At 57.0% G+C, this 17,487-nt stretch overlaps 7 protein-coding genes and 5 non-coding genes across 12 annotated transcripts; 2 read left to right on the top strand and 10 right to left on the bottom strand.

Moving 5' to 3' along the window:
* Positions 1–92: 92 nt before the first annotated feature.
* EHS24_003662 lies at positions 93–180 on the bottom strand. Its single transcript has one exon. It is a non-coding gene; the product is annotated as a tRNA-Lys (tRNA).
* Positions 181–534: 354 nt separating this feature from the next.
* On the bottom strand, positions 535–615 carry EHS24_003661. Its single transcript has one exon. It is a non-coding gene; the product is annotated as a tRNA-Ser (tRNA).
* Positions 616–1,143: 528 nt separating this feature from the next.
* EHS24_003660 (uncharacterized protein) lies at positions 1,144–3,797 on the bottom strand (the record flags this gene model as incomplete). The annotated part of the gene is made up of 7 exons (XM_028619318.1): positions 1,144–1,365; positions 1,449–1,775; positions 2,085–2,366; positions 2,544–2,639; positions 2,683–3,510; positions 3,567–3,655; positions 3,779–3,797. The coding sequence occupies 7 exons, from the start codon at positions 3,795–3,797 to the stop codon at positions 1,144–1,146; spliced, it is 1,863 nt and encodes a 620-aa protein (XP_028472187.1).
* Positions 3,798–4,140: 343 nt separating this feature from the next.
* Positions 4,141–5,676, top strand: EHS24_003659 (uncharacterized protein; the record flags this gene model as incomplete). The annotated part of the gene is made up of 3 exons (XM_028619317.1): positions 4,141–4,182; positions 4,225–4,352; positions 4,398–5,676. The coding sequence occupies 3 exons, from the start codon at positions 4,141–4,143 to the stop codon at positions 5,674–5,676; spliced, it is 1,449 nt and encodes a 482-aa protein (XP_028472186.1).
* Positions 5,677–5,852: 176 nt separating this feature from the next.
* Positions 5,853–5,946, bottom strand: EHS24_003658. The gene has a single exon. It is a non-coding gene; the product is annotated as a tRNA-Glu (tRNA).
* A 476-nt stretch (positions 5,947–6,422) lies between these two features.
* On the bottom strand, positions 6,423–6,517 carry EHS24_003657. Its single transcript has one exon. It is a non-coding gene; the product is annotated as a tRNA-Lys (tRNA).
* A 460-nt stretch (positions 6,518–6,977) lies between these two features.
* EHS24_003656 (uncharacterized protein) lies at positions 6,978–8,117 on the bottom strand (the record flags this gene model as incomplete). Its single annotated transcript, XM_028619316.1, has 1 exon — positions 6,978–8,117. The coding sequence occupies one exon, from the start codon at positions 8,115–8,117 to the stop codon at positions 6,978–6,980; it is 1,140 nt and encodes a 379-aa protein (XP_028472185.1).
* A 201-nt stretch (positions 8,118–8,318) lies between these two features.
* EHS24_003655 (uncharacterized protein) lies at positions 8,319–9,353 on the bottom strand (the record flags this gene model as incomplete). Its single annotated transcript, XM_028619315.1, has 2 exons — positions 8,319–8,652; positions 9,034–9,353. 2 exons carry the CDS (start codon positions 9,351–9,353, stop codon positions 8,319–8,321), a joined length of 654 nt encoding a protein of 217 aa, XP_028472184.1.
* Positions 9,354–9,587: 234 nt separating this feature from the next.
* EHS24_003654 (uncharacterized protein) lies at positions 9,588–10,527 on the bottom strand (the record flags this gene model as incomplete). Its single annotated transcript, XM_028619314.1, has 2 exons — positions 9,588–9,603; positions 9,704–10,527. The coding sequence occupies 2 exons, from the start codon at positions 10,525–10,527 to the stop codon at positions 9,588–9,590; spliced, it is 840 nt and encodes a 279-aa protein (XP_028472183.1).
* A 354-nt stretch (positions 10,528–10,881) lies between these two features.
* On the bottom strand, positions 10,882–11,868 carry EHS24_003653 (uncharacterized protein; the record flags this gene model as incomplete). Its single annotated transcript, XM_028619313.1, has 1 exon — positions 10,882–11,868. One exon carries the CDS (start codon positions 11,866–11,868, stop codon positions 10,882–10,884), a length of 987 nt encoding a protein of 328 aa, XP_028472182.1.
* A 503-nt stretch (positions 11,869–12,371) lies between these two features.
* Positions 12,372–12,496, top strand: EHS24_003652. The gene has a single exon. It is a non-coding gene; the product is annotated as a tRNA-Leu (tRNA).
* Positions 12,497–13,129: 633 nt separating this feature from the next.
* On the bottom strand, positions 13,130–16,573 carry AMD1 (AMP deaminase; the record flags this gene model as incomplete). Its single annotated transcript, XM_028619312.1, has 5 exons — positions 13,130–14,256; positions 14,295–14,510; positions 14,566–15,617; positions 15,666–15,714; positions 15,985–16,573. 5 exons carry the CDS (start codon positions 16,571–16,573, stop codon positions 13,130–13,132), a joined length of 3,033 nt encoding a protein of 1,010 aa, XP_028472181.1.
* Positions 16,574–17,487: the final 914 nt, after the last annotated feature.

Raw genomic sequence — 17,487 nt, 5'->3', positions numbered from 1 at the left:
AAAGGTAGAAGAGACGCCGCAGCGCTAAGCGAGGTCACGGTGCTCTCATGAACACGATCCCTGCTTTGCGCTCAGCTGTGCTGATGCTCAGTAGCCTCGTATGGGGCTCGAACCCATGACATTTTGATGGTTACAGACAGGTGTAAGAGTCAAACTATCTACCGACTGATATAACAAGGCGTCGATGTCGAGGAGACGAGCCTGAAGGGACGTTCGTTTGGGGGCGAGAGGAAAGGGTTGCAGTCCCCTGAGAGACTACCACATGCAAGTGAGGTCACCGGGCCACTTGTCGCACCCCTCAAAGGCCCACATTGGAAGCGTAACCTCCCCATGCGTCGTGTATGTGACACCAATACGGAAAAAGTAGGACCACGAGACCATCCCACTCCACCCTTCCCCACCACCACAACCCTCCATCGTCCTTCCTTTCCAACAACCCACCCCCTCCCACCCATACCTCTGCACCTCCCGCGTCCCCCCGCAGGGCCAAAACCATCCAAAAACAGATGCTTGCGCTCTCTCAAGCGCTCACTCCGACAATGACCTGATTCGAACAGATGCTCCCGAAGGAAATTGATTTCTAGTCAATCGCGTTAACCACTCCGCCACATTGCCCGCTGATGCTTATTCTCCTGATGCGGGGCTACAGATCCATGCTTGGATGAAAGCGATGCATGCATCGTGGAAAGAGTTGTGGATGGTTTTGTCGGAGGTGTCGAGTGTCGGAAGGTGAAAACGGGAGGTGGATCCTGGTAGGTGCCACATTGCCGATCTGTCCCCACCTTTCGCGCCCGATCGCCACATGCCAGCCCTTGCTCACTTTGTCCTTGCCTTTACGTGGTGCGCCGCGATGGCCCATGTTGAGGCATTCGACATGTCCTCGCAGCCAAACGAGACGCAATGTTCGCACGTCTGAACAGCCGGCTGAGCATGGTGCGCCGCGGGGCCACCATCAGAAGGAGATTTCCATTGCAACAGTTGTTACGTATGTAGAGGGCCCATCGGCCAGCTTTCAGTTGTTCACTGCTTTTGACTGGCCCCTCGGCGTCCGGCACCATCCATGTTACATCCTTGATTCATGGTACATACTTGATCCGAATTGTCCCTCTCCGCCCCGCATGTCAGAATATTGTCCCCCACCCCTCATGTGATGTCCCACTGCAGACAGTCTGCAAGCTGGTGTGCCGTGAAGCCAAGCTGGGCCGTGCCCGACTGCTTGGCAATGCAGTAGGCGTGGACGACGAGCTGCTGCACCTCGGGGATCAGGTCGTGGAAGGTGTGCGCCGGCTTGCCCTCGGGCTTCACCGCTGGTTTGGCCACAGTCTGGTTTCCGGGGCAGGCGTGCTGCACCCACGATGTGGAGCTCTTGGGTAAAAAAGCTGCAGTTGGGGCAGGGATATGAGAACAGGGGGAGATTCTGGCCCGGGGAGCAGTTGTTTAATAATCACCTTGATGGCTGGTCCTTTGAAGAGCGACGTGTTGTCCCGTGCGTTTGGCTGCGGGGCGATGGTGGAGGCGCCCAGTTCCAGAAGGCGGCTCGCAGCGGCAAAGGCCTTCAACCATGTGGGGCACTTGGCATTGGTGAGAACGAGGATGTGGCCCGCGGTCGCGAGAGTGTCCAGCTGTTGCAGCTTGTTGGCGAACGCCGCGGGAAAGAACGTGTTCGGGATGGCGGCAAGAATGTCGACGGCGGGCACCCAGTGGAGGGCACCTGGGCTTGCAGCCAAGTCAAGGGTGGGGTTGAGGTGGCCATGCTCGACGGCGGCCTCATAGGCCTGGTGGGGGTAGAGAAGGCGGTACTCAAACAAGTTCGGACTTGAGGAGCTTCTGGTGCTGACTGGCAGCGCAAAATTGCTCGCCATTTTCGGTGGTGGCGACCGCCGCACCGTCGCACTGGAGGCAAGTGAGCGCGGTCTGGTGGGATTTGAAGCCCGACGACGCTGGCTGAGAGATGCCTGTGTCCGGGCGGAGTCCCGTGCTGTTCACGGCGTTGCACCATTCAAGCTCCCTCTCGCCCCGTTGGAGACACCGAAACGTTGCAGTTCGTAGTCTTGGTGTTCATCCGATTCCATGCCCCGCGTCACGTGGATGTTACTAGCCTGGGCCGCGAGGGTAAAGTTGTAGCCCTCTGGCTTGTACAGGATCCATTGGCGAGCTTGCTGGGGCGAGTGGCGATCGAACATTGGCCTGCAATGGGGGACGATCGCTGCCATGCCAGTTTGCTCGACTTGTGCCACATAGGCGAGGATGCTATCGGCCTGTCTGCCGCGCTCGGTCGAGTACGCAAGGCCTTTGCCGAGGACGAGAAGCTTGTTACCATCGCTCCTCGCCTTGGACATCATCTCCGAGGTCTTGGCCGACTGGTCCTAGAGTCAGCGTCGGCCATATGAAGAAGGTTGGTAGACTTACGACCATCGCGCACAGGGGACCCGTGCCTCTCCGAGTGCCACCACCAAGCGGTTGTACCAGTCCACGGCCGAGTCCAGCCCCTCTGATACGCCAGTGCTGTCGAGCTGCTTCACAACGGTGTCGCGGCAGCTCACAATCCACTGGAAGTTGTCGTGGTCGGGTGGCGGGCCGTGATCCTTGACACGAGCACAGATAACAGCCTCGACGGCGACATTGATGTCCTCGACTGCCTGAAGGAGGGGGACGGTGATAAGGGTCTTCCAGGTGTCGTACTTGAGCATGCCCGGGTGCAAGTTGCAAGATACCAGGACCAAAAAGTTCTAGTCCTCGGGTCTGACGTGAATGGCAACGGGGCGGCCGATCTTGGTGCTGCAGTTGGACGTAGAAGGGGCGTCTATGTATCATATTGTCAATCTCCTCCCATTCACCCTTGAGCGCTCCCGAGAGGATTCGGTCCATATCGTGGTCATTGATGGAACGCTTGAACATGTCGGTCATGGCTCCATCGAGGATGTAGCGCACCAAGTGGGTAGAGTAGCCGCGGACGAATACCGGCTTGACGGGGATGAGATACCTAGCCAGGAGCACCAAGTGCTTCCAGGGCTCTTCCTCTGATTGTTCAAGCATTGCCACAAGTCCACGCGGCCCCAAACTATTTGGTTGGGTATTTCTGACTCTCGGCGCTGTCGACACCGAGAGACCCGGCACGGAGAGGAGGGCGTGTGGACCTGGGCCAGTGAACTCGTCTGCAAAGGCGTACGGAGCCGACGTGACTTGGTGCGCGTATGCCGGTATGTCACTGGTGAGAACCAGTGAAGGAATGGCCGGGGTCGAGGTACCCGAGATAGCGGTGAAGACGGCTGCATCGTCGATTATGCTGTCCAACGCCTTGTTCATGGGCAGAGGCTTGTCCTCGAGACTCATGAGGCGAATGTTATCGTGAAGGACGGTAGCGGCGCGAGATTTGACGCCCGCAAGGCCGGGATGGGAGCTGTCCACGGTGTCCAGCCAAGACCAGAGTGTTCCCGAAAATTGCCTCGAAGACGGGTGGGGTAAGGCGAGGCTGAATGGTGATCGCACTGCTGAACTGGTCGTTCTGGTCTGGGTTGCGTCAGAAAAAGCAGTGTCCTTCAGGATCCAGGAGCCACCCAACTCACCAGTGAACCAGCTGCATTGGTCCTGCCGCGTCGCCCATATGTACCTTGTAGTAGGCTCGTGAGGAACGCGTCTGCCCAAACCCACTCGCCTAGCGGTGTCAGAATGCAACCACCCAGCGATACGTACTGGGAACTGATTCACTAATTCACTATACGCGTTGGGGTGCGATTTCAGGCTGGCGACAGACGGGTACTTTTCGGAGCGCACGTACAGGAAGGTGGTGGGAACATCCGTCTCGCTATGCCTGCGTGGATTGTCGAGGGATTTGAGCCAATGTGCAGGTAATGGGGTTGGATCTCACTCAACGTCAGAGGTGTGCCATGGACGCGCAGGAGGTTCCAGCAGTTAACAAGCTTCCGTATGTTCAAAGGCATGCTTGGTCGCTCAGTAGATCAGTAGCTCAGTAGGCAAGAGAATCCAACTCGGATTCCTGTGACTTGGGGGCGTCACAACGTACAACGTTCCGCCTGCCGATCCCTCCGCACACGTCAACCACGGTAAACAACCATCTGGCTTCCTTCTCCCACTTTCCCATTCACTTCCATCACACCACACCTGCCTCCATCAGGCAACATGCGCGACAAGCATCGCCATGCAAGCACTGCTCGCGACAAGGTAACTCTTCCTCTGCTTGCCCCCCCCGCACTCACGCCACAGGGCAACGCGGCGTTCAAGAAAGGCAACTACACCCTCGCCCTTATGTTCTACACCACGTCCATTTCAGCACATCCCGAAGACTACAGAGCCTGGTCCAACCGGTCAATCACCCACATCCAGATGAAAAGGTAGGTCCACCGGTGCATCTTATTTTGGCACTAACGCGCACCCAGTTGGCGCGAGGCCGAGTTTGACGCCACCACGGCAATCGCTCTCAACCAAACAACCAAGGCACTCTACTACCGTGCTCAAGCTCGCGAGGGCCTCGGTCGCTATGACGCCGCTCTGCGCGACCTGGACCGCATCTTGCAAGTGGACGCCAACCACGCTCTTGCCTCAAACATGCGCGGACACGTCCAAGACGCACAGCTTCGCCACGCCAGCCAGGAGGAGGACAGCGGCTGCGTTGAAACACGACGCGTCAACGGCCGCCGCGGGCTCCTCAACTACTCATTTGTTCCCACATCGTCGAGGCCATCGCCCGCTTCTCGGACCCCGCAACAAGGCTCGTTCTCTCGTGGACCTGCCAAGCCCTACGCGTTCTCATCCGCAACCCTAGGGTCCAGGTGGAGATCACCGCAGGCCGCCACCCCATCAATCTACCAGCGGCAAACTACCACGGGTACGACGACTGGCGGGTTCCCCCTCAAATCCCAGCGGTACGCCGCGAACGCAATGCCGTCACCATCAGCCACCCAATCTTCCATTCGTTGGACATTCGTGGACCATTATCTGTCAGTCTTCTCACGACCCCCCTTTGCCAACGCCGAGGTTATACGCCTCCGGTCCTCGCCAGACGGAATTGACTTTCGCGACAAGCTGGATCTCACTGGCTATTCTGCTCGCCAAGTCATCATATTTCCTCCTGGTGGCCAGTATTGTTCGCTAGAAGACGTTCCAAGGTTCCCCGTTGATTTCCCACGCACGGTCAAGCGAATCGTCTACCCCTTGGCAGTGGATATCAAGAAAAGACTGTTCCTGACCTCCTTATTGCCATCGAGAGGCATCTTCCTGGACCCAACTTGGGTTGGACCCACTGGTCGTGAGCTCGTGTTGATCTGCCCGCCATCCAGCAAGGACACTCGTGAATCAGACGACTTCGGTTACATGGCCGAAAGCCTCATATGCGCGATGGTGTCGGGCCTGCTTTGGGGAGCCAACATCAAGATTGTCGATCTGGCAGTCTTGATCCCCGATGATTCCGACCTTCAACCGGTGAAGAAGGCTCTTGAGGCTCGAGCTGCCGGGCTGGTTGATTCGGCCAACGCCAATCACCTCGCGTCCCACCCTTTCCCTTACATACATCCCTCTGGAGAACTCCACATTGCTCCTCCAGATGGTCAAGAAGCAATGCGCAGGATTGAGTACGTTACTCGAGAGGAGTATCGCGCGGGACTGAAGCCTGGACAGTGGGAGCTGGAAACGGTGCAGGTCATGCCTGGTTTCGAGTAGCGTTGAGTAGAGCGAACTAGGCCGCATTATTAGGTAGTGTCTTTGTACATACGATGCAATATTGTAAAAACTGCAGGAGGTACACTATGCTAGCACCAGTCATCGGTCAGTTCAGCTGCTGGGGGCACTGTCTTGCCACACCCACCTCGTAGTCGAGGTAGGATTCAAAAAGAAGATTCTCCGCCAGGGAGTTGAACCCTGCTCTACCGCGATATTCCTAGGAAACTCCCTATTGAGAGGCGGTTATACTAACCGATATACTAGCGAAGATTTGTTGAATGTGTGTTGTCCGCATCGCCGCGGTCGTTCATTCCCTTCAACAGCGCCGCAAGACGTCTATGCATTGCCGGTGCGCTCTTGTTGTACAGAAGGAAGGGAACCTGACCGCGTGAGCCAAAATTTGGGGAACAAACAACTCTCCAAAGGCGTTTTCTCCATGCTCGGGTCCAGGCGGATCCTGGCGGGTCCACCCGGATCCGCGAAGGAACACCTGTGAACTCCTGTCCTGTCCCTCGTGCGCCCCAGGTATGGACACCCTCGCAGTAGGCGCGTGTCGTGCTGCCAGACGTGCGCATTGGCACCAGCATGACACAACTGCACGCTCTTGGAAACAAAGGGGATGAGAGACCACAAGACAAGATCCCGCGTCGTCACTGGCCTCCACACCGTCCCACCACCAGGAAAGAACATAAAAGAACAGCCAGCTTCAATGACTGGAGGGACTGCACACGTTCGTGCTGCAGCGTAGCCTCGTACGGGGCTCGAACCCGTGACGTTTTGGTCACTCAGGCCGATGAGGCAGAGTAAAAGCCAAACTATCTACCGACTGATATAACGAGGCAGTTCTTGAGTGTGGCTGAAGTGAGCATTTTCAGCAGTCGCCGCTGTGCGTTTGTTGTTTGGATTCAAAAACGGGTACCTGACACAGTGAACACACGATTGTGTACAATGTATGAGAGTGGGAAACATCCTTACCCCCCACAGCCTCCGTAGACAAGAACTAGATACCTTTTGGCGGTTAGCAAGGGAAAATGAGAAGGCATGCTTTGATGATTTTGGGCTATTTATCAACATTTTTCTTCGTCGCTTTACACAAATTACCCCCATAACAGGAAGATTAAGTAAGATGGGCCATAGGGATTTACACATTGCGGAAATACGACACCGTCAGCCCGGTCCCCATGGGTTGGCTCCAGAACCGTCGCTGAAAGGACTACTAACACGTCTCGGGCTTACAGAAAACTACAGCACTACGGCACAACGGCACTACAGCACCCGTCTATGGCACAATTGTTCCAATCTCAGAACTGGTCATCGCCCTCGCGAGTACGATATTCCTTGCGAGTCATAAACTCCACCTTGCCCATCAACCCCTCCACCTCTCCTTCAGTCTTGTCGGGATGGATGCGGCGAATATCGGTAGCGATGATGTTCTTCACTGTCTCCACAATGTCATGGCTCGGGACGCTTGTTTTGTTGTGCTCGATCTGCAGGGTCTCAAGCCCGAGGAGGGTGTACTTTGCGCGCGAGACGTTGTGGGCAATGGTCGACAGGACGGGACCCAGTGGGCCGGAAATGGAATAATCATTTGGTTGGACTTGGAGGTAGCCGAGCAAGGAATAGTGCGGAATGCGTCCCTGGTAGAACACAAGGACGACGTGCTGTAGGTTGGGAAAGTGTCTGTACGACAACTTGGCGGGGGGTTTGGGCTTGGCTGGGCGAACATTGTTGTTACCAGTGTCGATCTCATGGAGGATGTGAAGGACAAGTTTGTTGACCTTGTTGGCGACTGGGGCAGGAAACGACGGCCAGGTGTCCCAGGGGTTGGATCCCCGCTTCATGCAGAGCACAATAGTCTGTGCGGGGACCGTGCATTCGGCAGGGCTGGTCAAGTCGACCATTTCCGTCATCGGACTGAAGGCGCGGAAGTAACGACTGTTGCCCAGACGAACGACCCAGACGTTGGTGAGAAGAGGACAGAGATGCTGCATGTATTCGGGAGGACATGGTCCCACAAACTCGACTTGGCGGACGTGCTGGAAGAGCGTAACGTAACGAGGGTCTGTGGTAATTGCTCCACTCTTAAGCTGTGGATTGAAGAATGCTGGGCAGAACACCGGGACACGACCAGCGGGAGTGATGAGTGTTGGTTCCTTGTCGACCGCCCGTTCGCTCCCTCCATTGCTGTGACCTGCAGTGTTTCCAGAGTTGGGTTTGGGAGAAAGGTCGACAGATGTTGAGTCTTTCGACATAAATTCCTTGCTTTTATGAATGTGCTTGACGACGACACGGATAACTGTACGGTGGTCCACCGCCTCGCGAATAGACTTGGAAAGTAACCGAAGGGCGAACAAGGCCTTACGGTTTGCATTCAGGTGGTTAAGGATCATGTCCACGATATGCGGATAGGACGAGCAGTAATTGAAGACTGGATGCGACATGGCTGAGGGGGTGCGGTGGAAGTGTGGGAAGAAGCAAGAAGCAAGAAGCAAGAAGCGACGACGAGCGGACGGACATGGGCGGTTTTGGGCAGCGGCCAGGGCGCAGAGTGGCAACAGATCGCAAGCACAGACTTCAAACACGCACGGTGTAGACCTCTCGGCAACAACTTAGCCTGCATGCATGGAATACAACACACACTGTCATAACTGGTCGCTGCCCTCGCGTGCAATGTAATCCTCTTTGGTCATGAACTCGATCTTGTCCATCATCTCGTCCACCTCCTTTTCAGACATGCTAGGGTGAACGAGGCGAATTTCGCTGTTAATGGCGTGTTTGAATGCCGGGACAATGTCTTCAGCGGGGACTCCCTCGCCCGCCCGAAACAACTTGAGGGATTCCACATTCACAAGAGTGTACTGAACGCGACGGATGTTGTGAGGGATCGTACCAAGCACCACTCCCAGGGTGGTCCCTGGAGCAAACGGATCTGGATCATCGTCGACGAAATACCAATGGCGGAAATGGTGGTAGAGGCTGGAGTAAAATACGAGCACGACTCGTTCAAGTTTGGGGAGGTGGACATATTCCTGGTATGTGGAGGACACAGCATGGCGTGTGCGAACAGAGAGACGAACGTGGAGGACCACTTTGCCGATTTCATCGGCCACTGGCGGTGAAAATGAAGGCCAGTAGTCCCTAGGCGATTCCTCCTCCTCCGTCATGAACAGTACGATGGATCGTGCAGGTACGGGACATTCAGTGGGATAGCTCAATGGGAATTGGAACATGAACAAATCATCAAAGCCCAGCGTGGTGTGATGATAGGCGGAGTCGAACGGTCGAGGATTCCCAAGGCGAACGGTGTGAACGTTTGTCAGGAGTGAGAACAGAGTTTTGGCGATTTCCGGGACGCACTTGCTCCGAATTTCCACCTCACGGACGCGAGAGAAGAGCATGCGGTACCTCTGGAGTGTGGCATCTGAGGCGTTCTTGAAGTAGGGATCGAAGAAGGGAGACAGCGCCGGTGACCTGCCGTGAAGACAGCAAACCTGCATCTTCGGATGATAGGGGTGACCCGTGATCACGAGGGTGTCGAGTGTGAGAGGGTCGACGGCGTCCCGAAGAGCCGTACATGTCGCTCGAAGACTGTAGAGGTCACAGTTGAATAGGTGGGAGAGGATGGCGTCCCGTATGTGGGGGTAGAAGTCGCCAACAATGATGTCCGGGGCCGACATGGGTGAGGGGTGGAATGGGTGATGGAGAAGCGCGACTGATGTCTTCGACGTGTTGACAACCTTCTGGTGGCAAACAAAGTGCACATACATACCACAGATCTGTCGGTGGCGTCAGTGGTGATGGGACGCTTCCATGGCACGATTGATCCCTGCTACTCACATGGTCACATGTATACATGCACATTGGAGGCGTATAAGATCACAGTTGACAGTGGCGATAGAACGTCTCATCCCCTACTTGCGCATGATACTGTTTGGTGGTAAGGATGTTGAGCCGGCGATTCACCAAGGCCTCAACGTCTTGTCTGCTCATTTCGGGGTGCTGGTGACGAATTCTTGGAACCATCCACATCTTGAGAGTGTTGATGGCGTGTGGGATGACATCGTAGTCAAACCTGCCACTCTGCTTGAGAACCACGATCTCGTCGAACAGGACTGTGCATTTGACTTTGAAGATGTGCTGGCAGATGGTGTTGAGAAGGGTGTCAACCCGCCACGTCGGAGAGGGGCGGTCAAAAGGCGGCTGGAGTCCTGGGTACAACAGGAGCCTCATACCATGCAGGATGATTTCTGCCAGGTTGGTGAGGTGAGACGTATCGGTGACTGAAACGCATGCGTAGGCTGGTGACAACTTGATCGCAATTCGTTTGACGCCATTGGCGGCAGCGGGCGTGAAGTCTGCCAAGCAGTCCGGGGGCACAAACGAGACCACTTCTTCCGCCGCAATCGGGCATGGGCAGATAAAGTTCGGACGCTCATACGGTGGTTGCTGGGAATTCCAGCAGAGCCGAACCGTTTCGACGTTGGTAAGGTAAGGAACGAGGCGAGAAAGATAGTTGCTGTCGATGGGTCCGTCGAGGTCGACAACGCGGACGCGTGCGAGAAGGGTGTGGAGCGCAGTTTGACGCCCAGACGGTCGTCTGCTAGCCGATGAGCTGAAGGCTGCAAATCGGCCGTTAGAGTGTGACCTGATCTCGTTCGGGTACATGAGGACCCCGCGATCATGGAGGGTGGCTTCGTCGTAGTTGCCAACAACTTCAATGTGGTACGCGAGGAACTCGTCCACCTTGTCGCGGAGAAACTTGCAGACCAGGCGGAGGGTGTTGCGCTCGCGTTGGCCCGAGTGGGCGACTATGGCCTCGGCAATGTGCGGGAAGGCGTCTGGGGTGAACATGGGTGCCGCGAGAGAGAGTGTTGAGAGTGACGAAATGTGTTGAGGTGGGAGTTACAGGGACGGATGGTTGACACGTCACAGCGTGGGCTTGGGGCAACCGGACACGGGCGCACGGCTGATCATATCCGACCTCCCAAATGTCTGAACTGCCTTGACGGGAGCGACGAGGCCAGCAACACATATGTGGAATAAAGCAGACGACAGACGATATGATGATGAAAACGGGAACACAGGCCAGCCGCCCACAGCTGCCACGCCCCACGACGCCGGACGCATGAGCCCTCAAAATTCAAAGAAATACGCACATGGAAGCACATGCTGTGCACACTGTACACTGGTACGCTGGTCTGTACATCACAAATGCCTGCTAAAACTAAACAAGGTGAACTGGTCTGCTCCTATGCGGTCGCGATACTCGGAACTGGAGATGAACTCGACGTTACTCAATGCCTTGTCAATGTTCTTCTCCCGCGCCAACGGCAACTCTTCCTGGATGTTGGCCTTGGCGTCCTTCAACACCTCGGCGGGTGTGATTTGACCTTCAGAGTGGTATACCTTATCGAATACAACGGTGGTCTTGATCTCAGTAGTGAAGCCCCGGTCGATGGCGACATGCGAGATAATGGCCACGAGGTCGGAATGGTGGAGGCCGTGGAGTCGATCCATGGATTGACTGATTGACCATAGGCGGGGATGTCGACACCATTGCATTGGGTCTTGGAAAATGACTACTTCTTTGACGTTCGGAAACTGGATTTTAGGAAACCACGAAGACCAAGATTCGTCCTTCGCAATATTGCGGTTGAGGACAATACGGGTAACCGCCTGGGATGCCGCGTGTGTGAACTCGGGCAACACTCTTGCACATGACACGACTGTCTTGGGGGCCACGGGGACGATTCTCCACAGGTCGGGCGGGCTGCGACTGGAGCGAGAGCGCCTCAGTCGAATGACTTCAACATTCTTGACCAGATGGAGAATGCGATGGATGTAAGGGTTCACTTCGACACCATCCAGGTCGATGAAGCGGACCCGCTCGAGGAGACGCTTGGAGCGTTGGTCGATGGTTTGGCAGGAAGAGAAAGCGGGGAGACGGCATGCCTTGAGATTTTTGGATCGATGCCTCCAGACTTCAACGGACAGCTGGTCGGTTTCGGGGTTGTAGTCCTCCTTAATGTCAATGTGTCTGTTGGAGACGAGAAACTTGTCCACGAGGTCGTACAGGTATCCACAAGTCGCGCGAAGGTCGTATAGCTGTGCGGGTTTACAGTAGGAGAGAACCTCGTCCGCAATGTGCGGGTAGGCGCCGGGGAGGAACACGGGTGCTGTGGAGGTCCCCATGGTGGAATGGGGTTGGAGTGGGAGAAAGAGGAGGATGTGACTTGTGGGAAATGGTAGAAAAACGTGAGAGACTGCTTGTTGATCGTTGACATCATGAATCCCACACCCAACGCCGGAATACGCCCCGACAGCACGCCCCTATCCGTGTCCTCTGTGACGTCTTGCCATGCTGTCAGCATCCGATACATGGGAAATGCATTCATCTGCACAGCTTGGACCTGGAATTCACTTCACTTTACAACTGCACAGCGTAGGAGAGCTAGAAGCATCTCAGGCAAGGTCCTCACCACCGCAACGAGGAAACTACATATGTCCAAGTGCCACACTTGACATCAGGGAAGGGATCACGTCCAACCTGCTCATAACATTGCCACTGGGAGAGCAACCACATCTCCCTTGAGAGCTCCCTCAACCTCCTGCTCTACATCCACTGCATCCCAAGTCTCCATCGCACACATCCTCCCATGCATACACATACAGCAGCGCGGGAAACAGACACGATCGGCGAGATGGCCGAGCGGTCTAAGGCGCTGTGTTAAGGTTGTTCCACTCCCTCCTTCTCAATCTTGTGAAGGAGGACGTGTCAATCCGCAGTCTTCGGACGTGGGTTCGAATCCCACTCTCGTCAGAAGGGGCTTCATTGCCTCCCAAGCCAAGCTTTTTGGACTTCTGGGACGGGTTGGGAAAGATGTAGGACGATGGCGGAGGTGAGGGAGGTGGTTGGGGGTGGTGGATAAAGGCCGGGGTGCCACTTTGGATTTTCGTGGGTGCTCAGATTCCCCGGTCTCTTTGTTTCTGCTGAACTGTGTCTCTGGAGGACTTCAAATGAATGTCAGTTTAGAGACGTCCCTGTCGGCGTGCAGAGGTTCTCGGGGTCCTGCGACAAGGCAGAGTTTAGTTGGCATTACCGGGGCATTTTTATTTTATCTTTTTTTCCTCGCCAATTAAAGTGTCCAACGTACCCTTCCTGCCGCTCTCCACAACACCAGTTCCAACTGTACCCGCTCCACCGTCAATGCAAACGCACGACACAAGCGCGCGACACACGCAACATGGACACACAAACGACATGACATCTCACGACACAGTACAACGACAAAAAAGGGTTACAGGCAGCATGTCCCCCCGCTTTTGCTGGCGGATTTTCAGAATGAATAGGGAGACATCAAGCATTCTACAGGCCACTATCTATGGAACGGAGCCACGCCACGCCACACCACAAACACACCCCACGCACCCACACACCCGCCCACAGACGGGTTTAGGCCGCACCGTTGGCGGTGTCGACAGCACTGTCCTCGGCGCTGTCGCCGTCCTGCGGGCGAGTCATGTGCAGGCCGCTGGGGCCCGATGGCCTGTTGGCCTGGAGGTTGCTCTGGCTGCGCTTCCTGTGGCGGTTGTGCAGGACGGACGCGCCGGGCCCAAGCTCGGGGTGTGCGCCGTCGAACATGGCCTTTGTCTGCGCGATGGCCGCGGCGGCGACGGCGGAGGGGGACCCGTTGGCGACGGCCGCGGGAGGAGCAGCAGCGGGACCGGCACCGGGGCTGGGTGGCGCCGCGGGGTTGACGGGCGTCATGGGTCCGGGAGTGTGCGAGGGCGTCATGCGGCCGTGCTGGATTAGCGTGAGTTCCTCCAGGAGCGTGGCGTGGCGGTACGCGAGACGGATGTTGGGCACGTTCGTCTTGTGAATGTCGTTTCCGGCCGCACCGGGCAGGAACCAGCGCGAGCCGATCCAGTGCTTCTTGACCTGCATCTCCCATCCAGACTGCACGACACTGTTGCGCGCCAGCTCGCACATGTCCGCCGCGGTGAGCTTGTAGATCTGCGTCGCGCACGAGAATTCCTCCAGCAGGTGCTGGGCGGTGAAGTGGAACTGCAAGGGGTCGTCCGTGGACAGCGAGACGTTCATGCCGACCTTGAAAAAGTCCTTGAAGGGGTTGCGCTCGTACGTCAGGAACAGGGCGTTGTTACTGAGCGGCGACATGGCCAGACCGATCTGCTTGAGGTAGAACAGGTACTGGAGTGCCGGGACCTTGCGGAGGAGGATACCGTGCGAGATCGAGTGGGACGTGAGGAAGGCACTGGACAAGTGGTCCGGGTCACCGGCCTCACCGCAGTGGGGGCGAAGGACAAACGTGCTGAATCCACGCTTCCTGCGCCACGAGTTGAGCGACGCAATGTTGGCGTACATGTAGTAGATCCAGTACGAGTATGGCGGCGACTGCTTTGTGTCCCACATCTGGGCCGTGGGGAACTTGCGGTACAGGCGGCGTTCGGGCTTGGACTCGTCGTCGACGGAATCGAAGCCGATCACGCGCTGCAGGAAAATGTGCAGCTCCGGGTGCGACGTCGGGTCGGCCGTGACCTCGAAGAGAGGCTGGAAGACGTCTGGGGGGTCAGTGGATGTCCGCAAGCTTGCATCTTACTCTTGACAATGTCCTCAAAGTTGTTGACAAGACCGCCACCCTTGAACACTTCGTAAAGACGGGGCACCTGGATGAGCCAGCGGACATTGTGCGAGACGAGCTCGTTGTTGATGACCCATTTGGCGAGCTTGTCCCACTCGTTCATGTTGCGACCGTAGATCGAGAGACGCCACTCGACGTTCTGGTACTTGCTCTGCTCCATGTCGGTGATGAGTTCTGGAGACATCAGTAAATAGCTCCAAGCGTCCTACTGCAAGCTACTGCCACTCACCCTGGGTCAACTCTGCCAGGTACTTGCCCTGCAGGAGGTTGTCGGTCTTGAGGAAGATTTCACGCAGACGCGACGATCCCGTGGGGTTGTAACGGTTGTTGAAGCGGTCGAAACGGTGGAACTCTTGGTGCGCGTGCATGTCGAGGGTATCGATCGAGAGGTCGTAGGCCGTGAGGTTGAGCGACTCGAACACCTCGGCGAGGGTCAGGTCCTTGCCGTCACGGTGGATGACGGTCTCGTTGGGCGACTTGCGGAGCTTGCTCTTGATGAAACGGAGCAAATGCTTTTGGTTCATGGACGCCGAGTGGTGAATGTGAGTGTCGACCTTGCGGACGTTGTAAAAGTCACGGTGCGGCACAGCCTTCATGTCGGCCAGCTCCTGGTATTCGTTGAGCAGAGTGTAGAGGGTCCACTTGGACGAGAGGTACTTGAGACGGCGGAACGCAAACGACTTTGCTGGGCCATCAGAGCACACGTCCAGGAGGTACTCGAGGTCCGAGTAGTACTCCTTGAGACGGGGCACGCGGGAGAGCGGCTTGGGCGCTGGCTTGACGTCATTGCCGTTGGCGTCCACCTCAGCCTTGGTGCTGGTGTCGACCTCCTCCTGGTTGATGGGGTAGACCATGAAGACACCTTCGTCATTGAGTTCGAAGCGGCACCGGTTGCTCGCCACCTCGGGGCCAGGGACATCACAGTCCTTGCGCGAGAAGCGGTCCAAGGCCGTCTGCGACCCGCGACGAACCACGTCGGGGATACCGCCCAGTGTCTTGACGGCAGGCACATTCTGCTCGACAACAGGTCCGTCGGCTGCCGCAGTCCACTTCCAGTGTGGAGGCGGGGGAGGAGGGTTCATCTGCCACCGTTTGTCCTTGGGGTCCGAGGGGAGCTGGGTGGTGTTGGGGTCCATGTCGGGCTTGCAGCCCATGACGTCGCCGGTGCCGCGCACAAAGCCGTTAAAGGTACCGTCATGGTCGCGCGGGTTGTCACCGAGGCGCTGGCCAGAGAGCTCAATGTACTTGTCACGCAGCTCGAGACACTTGGAGAAGGCGGCGCTGGGAGAGAGTGGTTAGCACGGGTGGGACATACGGACTGTTGCTTACTAAAGCGCCTCGAGTTCACTGCCGACACCTGACTCGGCAAACGCCTTGACTACGATCGCCGTCAGCTCTATCACGCGCGCGGTCTCGGAGTGGGGGTGTGTCCTGTAGCACATATGGCAGAGGCGATAAGAGTTGGTGCTGATAGTCCGAGACACGGGCTGCAGCCCGCCCCAAACAACTAAAACCCCACTTGCCCATGGACGTCCTGTCCATGGACTGGTGCGAGAGCAACCTCGCACGCGCGCACCCACGCAGCACCACCACACCTCGCACTCTCGGTTACGTGCGTCCCTAAGCCCCTGCACGGGCGCCAACTCACCAGTGTCAAATTGCGGGTTATTGACGCGGTCATTTTCGAGCGGAATCGGCGACATGCCATCAATGGCCCTCTCGCGCTTCTCCTCCTCGAGGTCAAGGCGCTCGTCCTTGTCGCGCTCAACACGGTGAATCAAGATCCCAGCCGGGTCCAAGTCACCGTTCTCGACGCCGGACGGGGACAGCATCGTGCTCCGCCTCTTTCCGGGGAAAGCCTGCGAGGAGGACTCGGGCTCCTCATCGTCCTTGGCCGCATACGCCTCCTCCTCCTCATCAAGCTGGAGGGGACGGTGCTGATTCATTGTGTACGACGGAGACGCCAAGGGGTCGAGGTACATCGACGCGCTGGGCGACGTGGAGATGGACAGCGCCGCGGGCGGGAGACGTGCGAGCTTGTGGCTCAAAAAGTACTCGTCCGACTTGAGCATGCGCTTCTCCTCGTGGAACGAAAAGGACGGGGACGCGCGCGACTCGGGAGGCGAAGGGTCGTCCTCGTCCTCGTCGCCATGGCGCGGGGTGTGGGGACGGGACGAGGTCATCTCCATGCGGGAGGGCGGGATGTCGGCCGGAGACGTCGCCGGCCTGGGACACATGGCGGAGGGGGGTGGGGGGGTGGTGCGTGTGTATTCGATAAGGAGTGTAGCCCTGGCTGTGTGTGTGTATGCACCTGCTGAGAGAGGTGTGAGAGAATTAGGTGGTGGGTGGGTGGGTGGGTGGGTGGTGCGAGAACGAGTAACAGGTGACAACTGATAAATTGCTGCACGCTCCTGTTGCCGGCGGCGCTCACGTGTGTGGGCACAAACTTGAGCCGATGACGTTGGGGGCCCGATCTCCGGTGGAGTCGGGCAGATAAGCATTTGTTATTTGGCTAATCAGCCGGGTTAATGGAGGCTTTACGTAATATTAGGACACTTATTTGCCGATTTGCAATTTGGGAACGGGGTTGAGCGTGGGATAGTTGGGTAGGGAGATTTTAGTAATGAAGGTAATGGCCCACCCGGTGCCATTACAAAAATTACTATTGTGTCAGACTTGTTGTCCTGTTTGCTGCGCACACGCACACCAGGTGCAACAGGGAGACCGAGACTGCCCTTTCTCTCTCGTTTTAGCTCTGGAGCCTTTTTTTGGGTGACGAGAACGCGTCGCCCTGGCGCGCCAGCTTTGGCGTGCGCCATGTCGGGGCGGGCGGGGCAGAGCGGGGGGGGCGGTGGAACGACAAAAAAGGTCACCTATGGGATCCGTGCTCTCGACGTTGTGGGTGGAGTGACCCTTTGTGTGCTGCTGCGCCTGCATACGCACGCGCATGCATGTGCAGCATGCAGTATAATGCGTCCAAGCGTGGTGAACGAGGGTGGAAGCAGAGAGCAGCACCCCCTTTGTGGGCCCGTGGGCAGACCCCACTTCACGGACAGTCGCCGGGTGGAGAGAGACGAGAAGAGAGCCTGACAGTGTGCGGATTCCAAGGCATCGTCCTCGTCCCTCGCTCGTCCCCGTCCCGTCCTCTTTC

The sequence above is a fragment of the Apiotrichum porosum genome, assembly GCF_003942205.1.
Source record: "Apiotrichum porosum strain DSM 27194 chromosome Unknown scaffold_18, whole genome shotgun sequence".
NCBI classification, from domain to species: Eukaryota; Fungi; Basidiomycota; class Tremellomycetes; order Trichosporonales; family Trichosporonaceae; genus Apiotrichum; species Apiotrichum porosum.
This window is presented reverse-complemented; position numbering and strand designations above follow the sequence as displayed.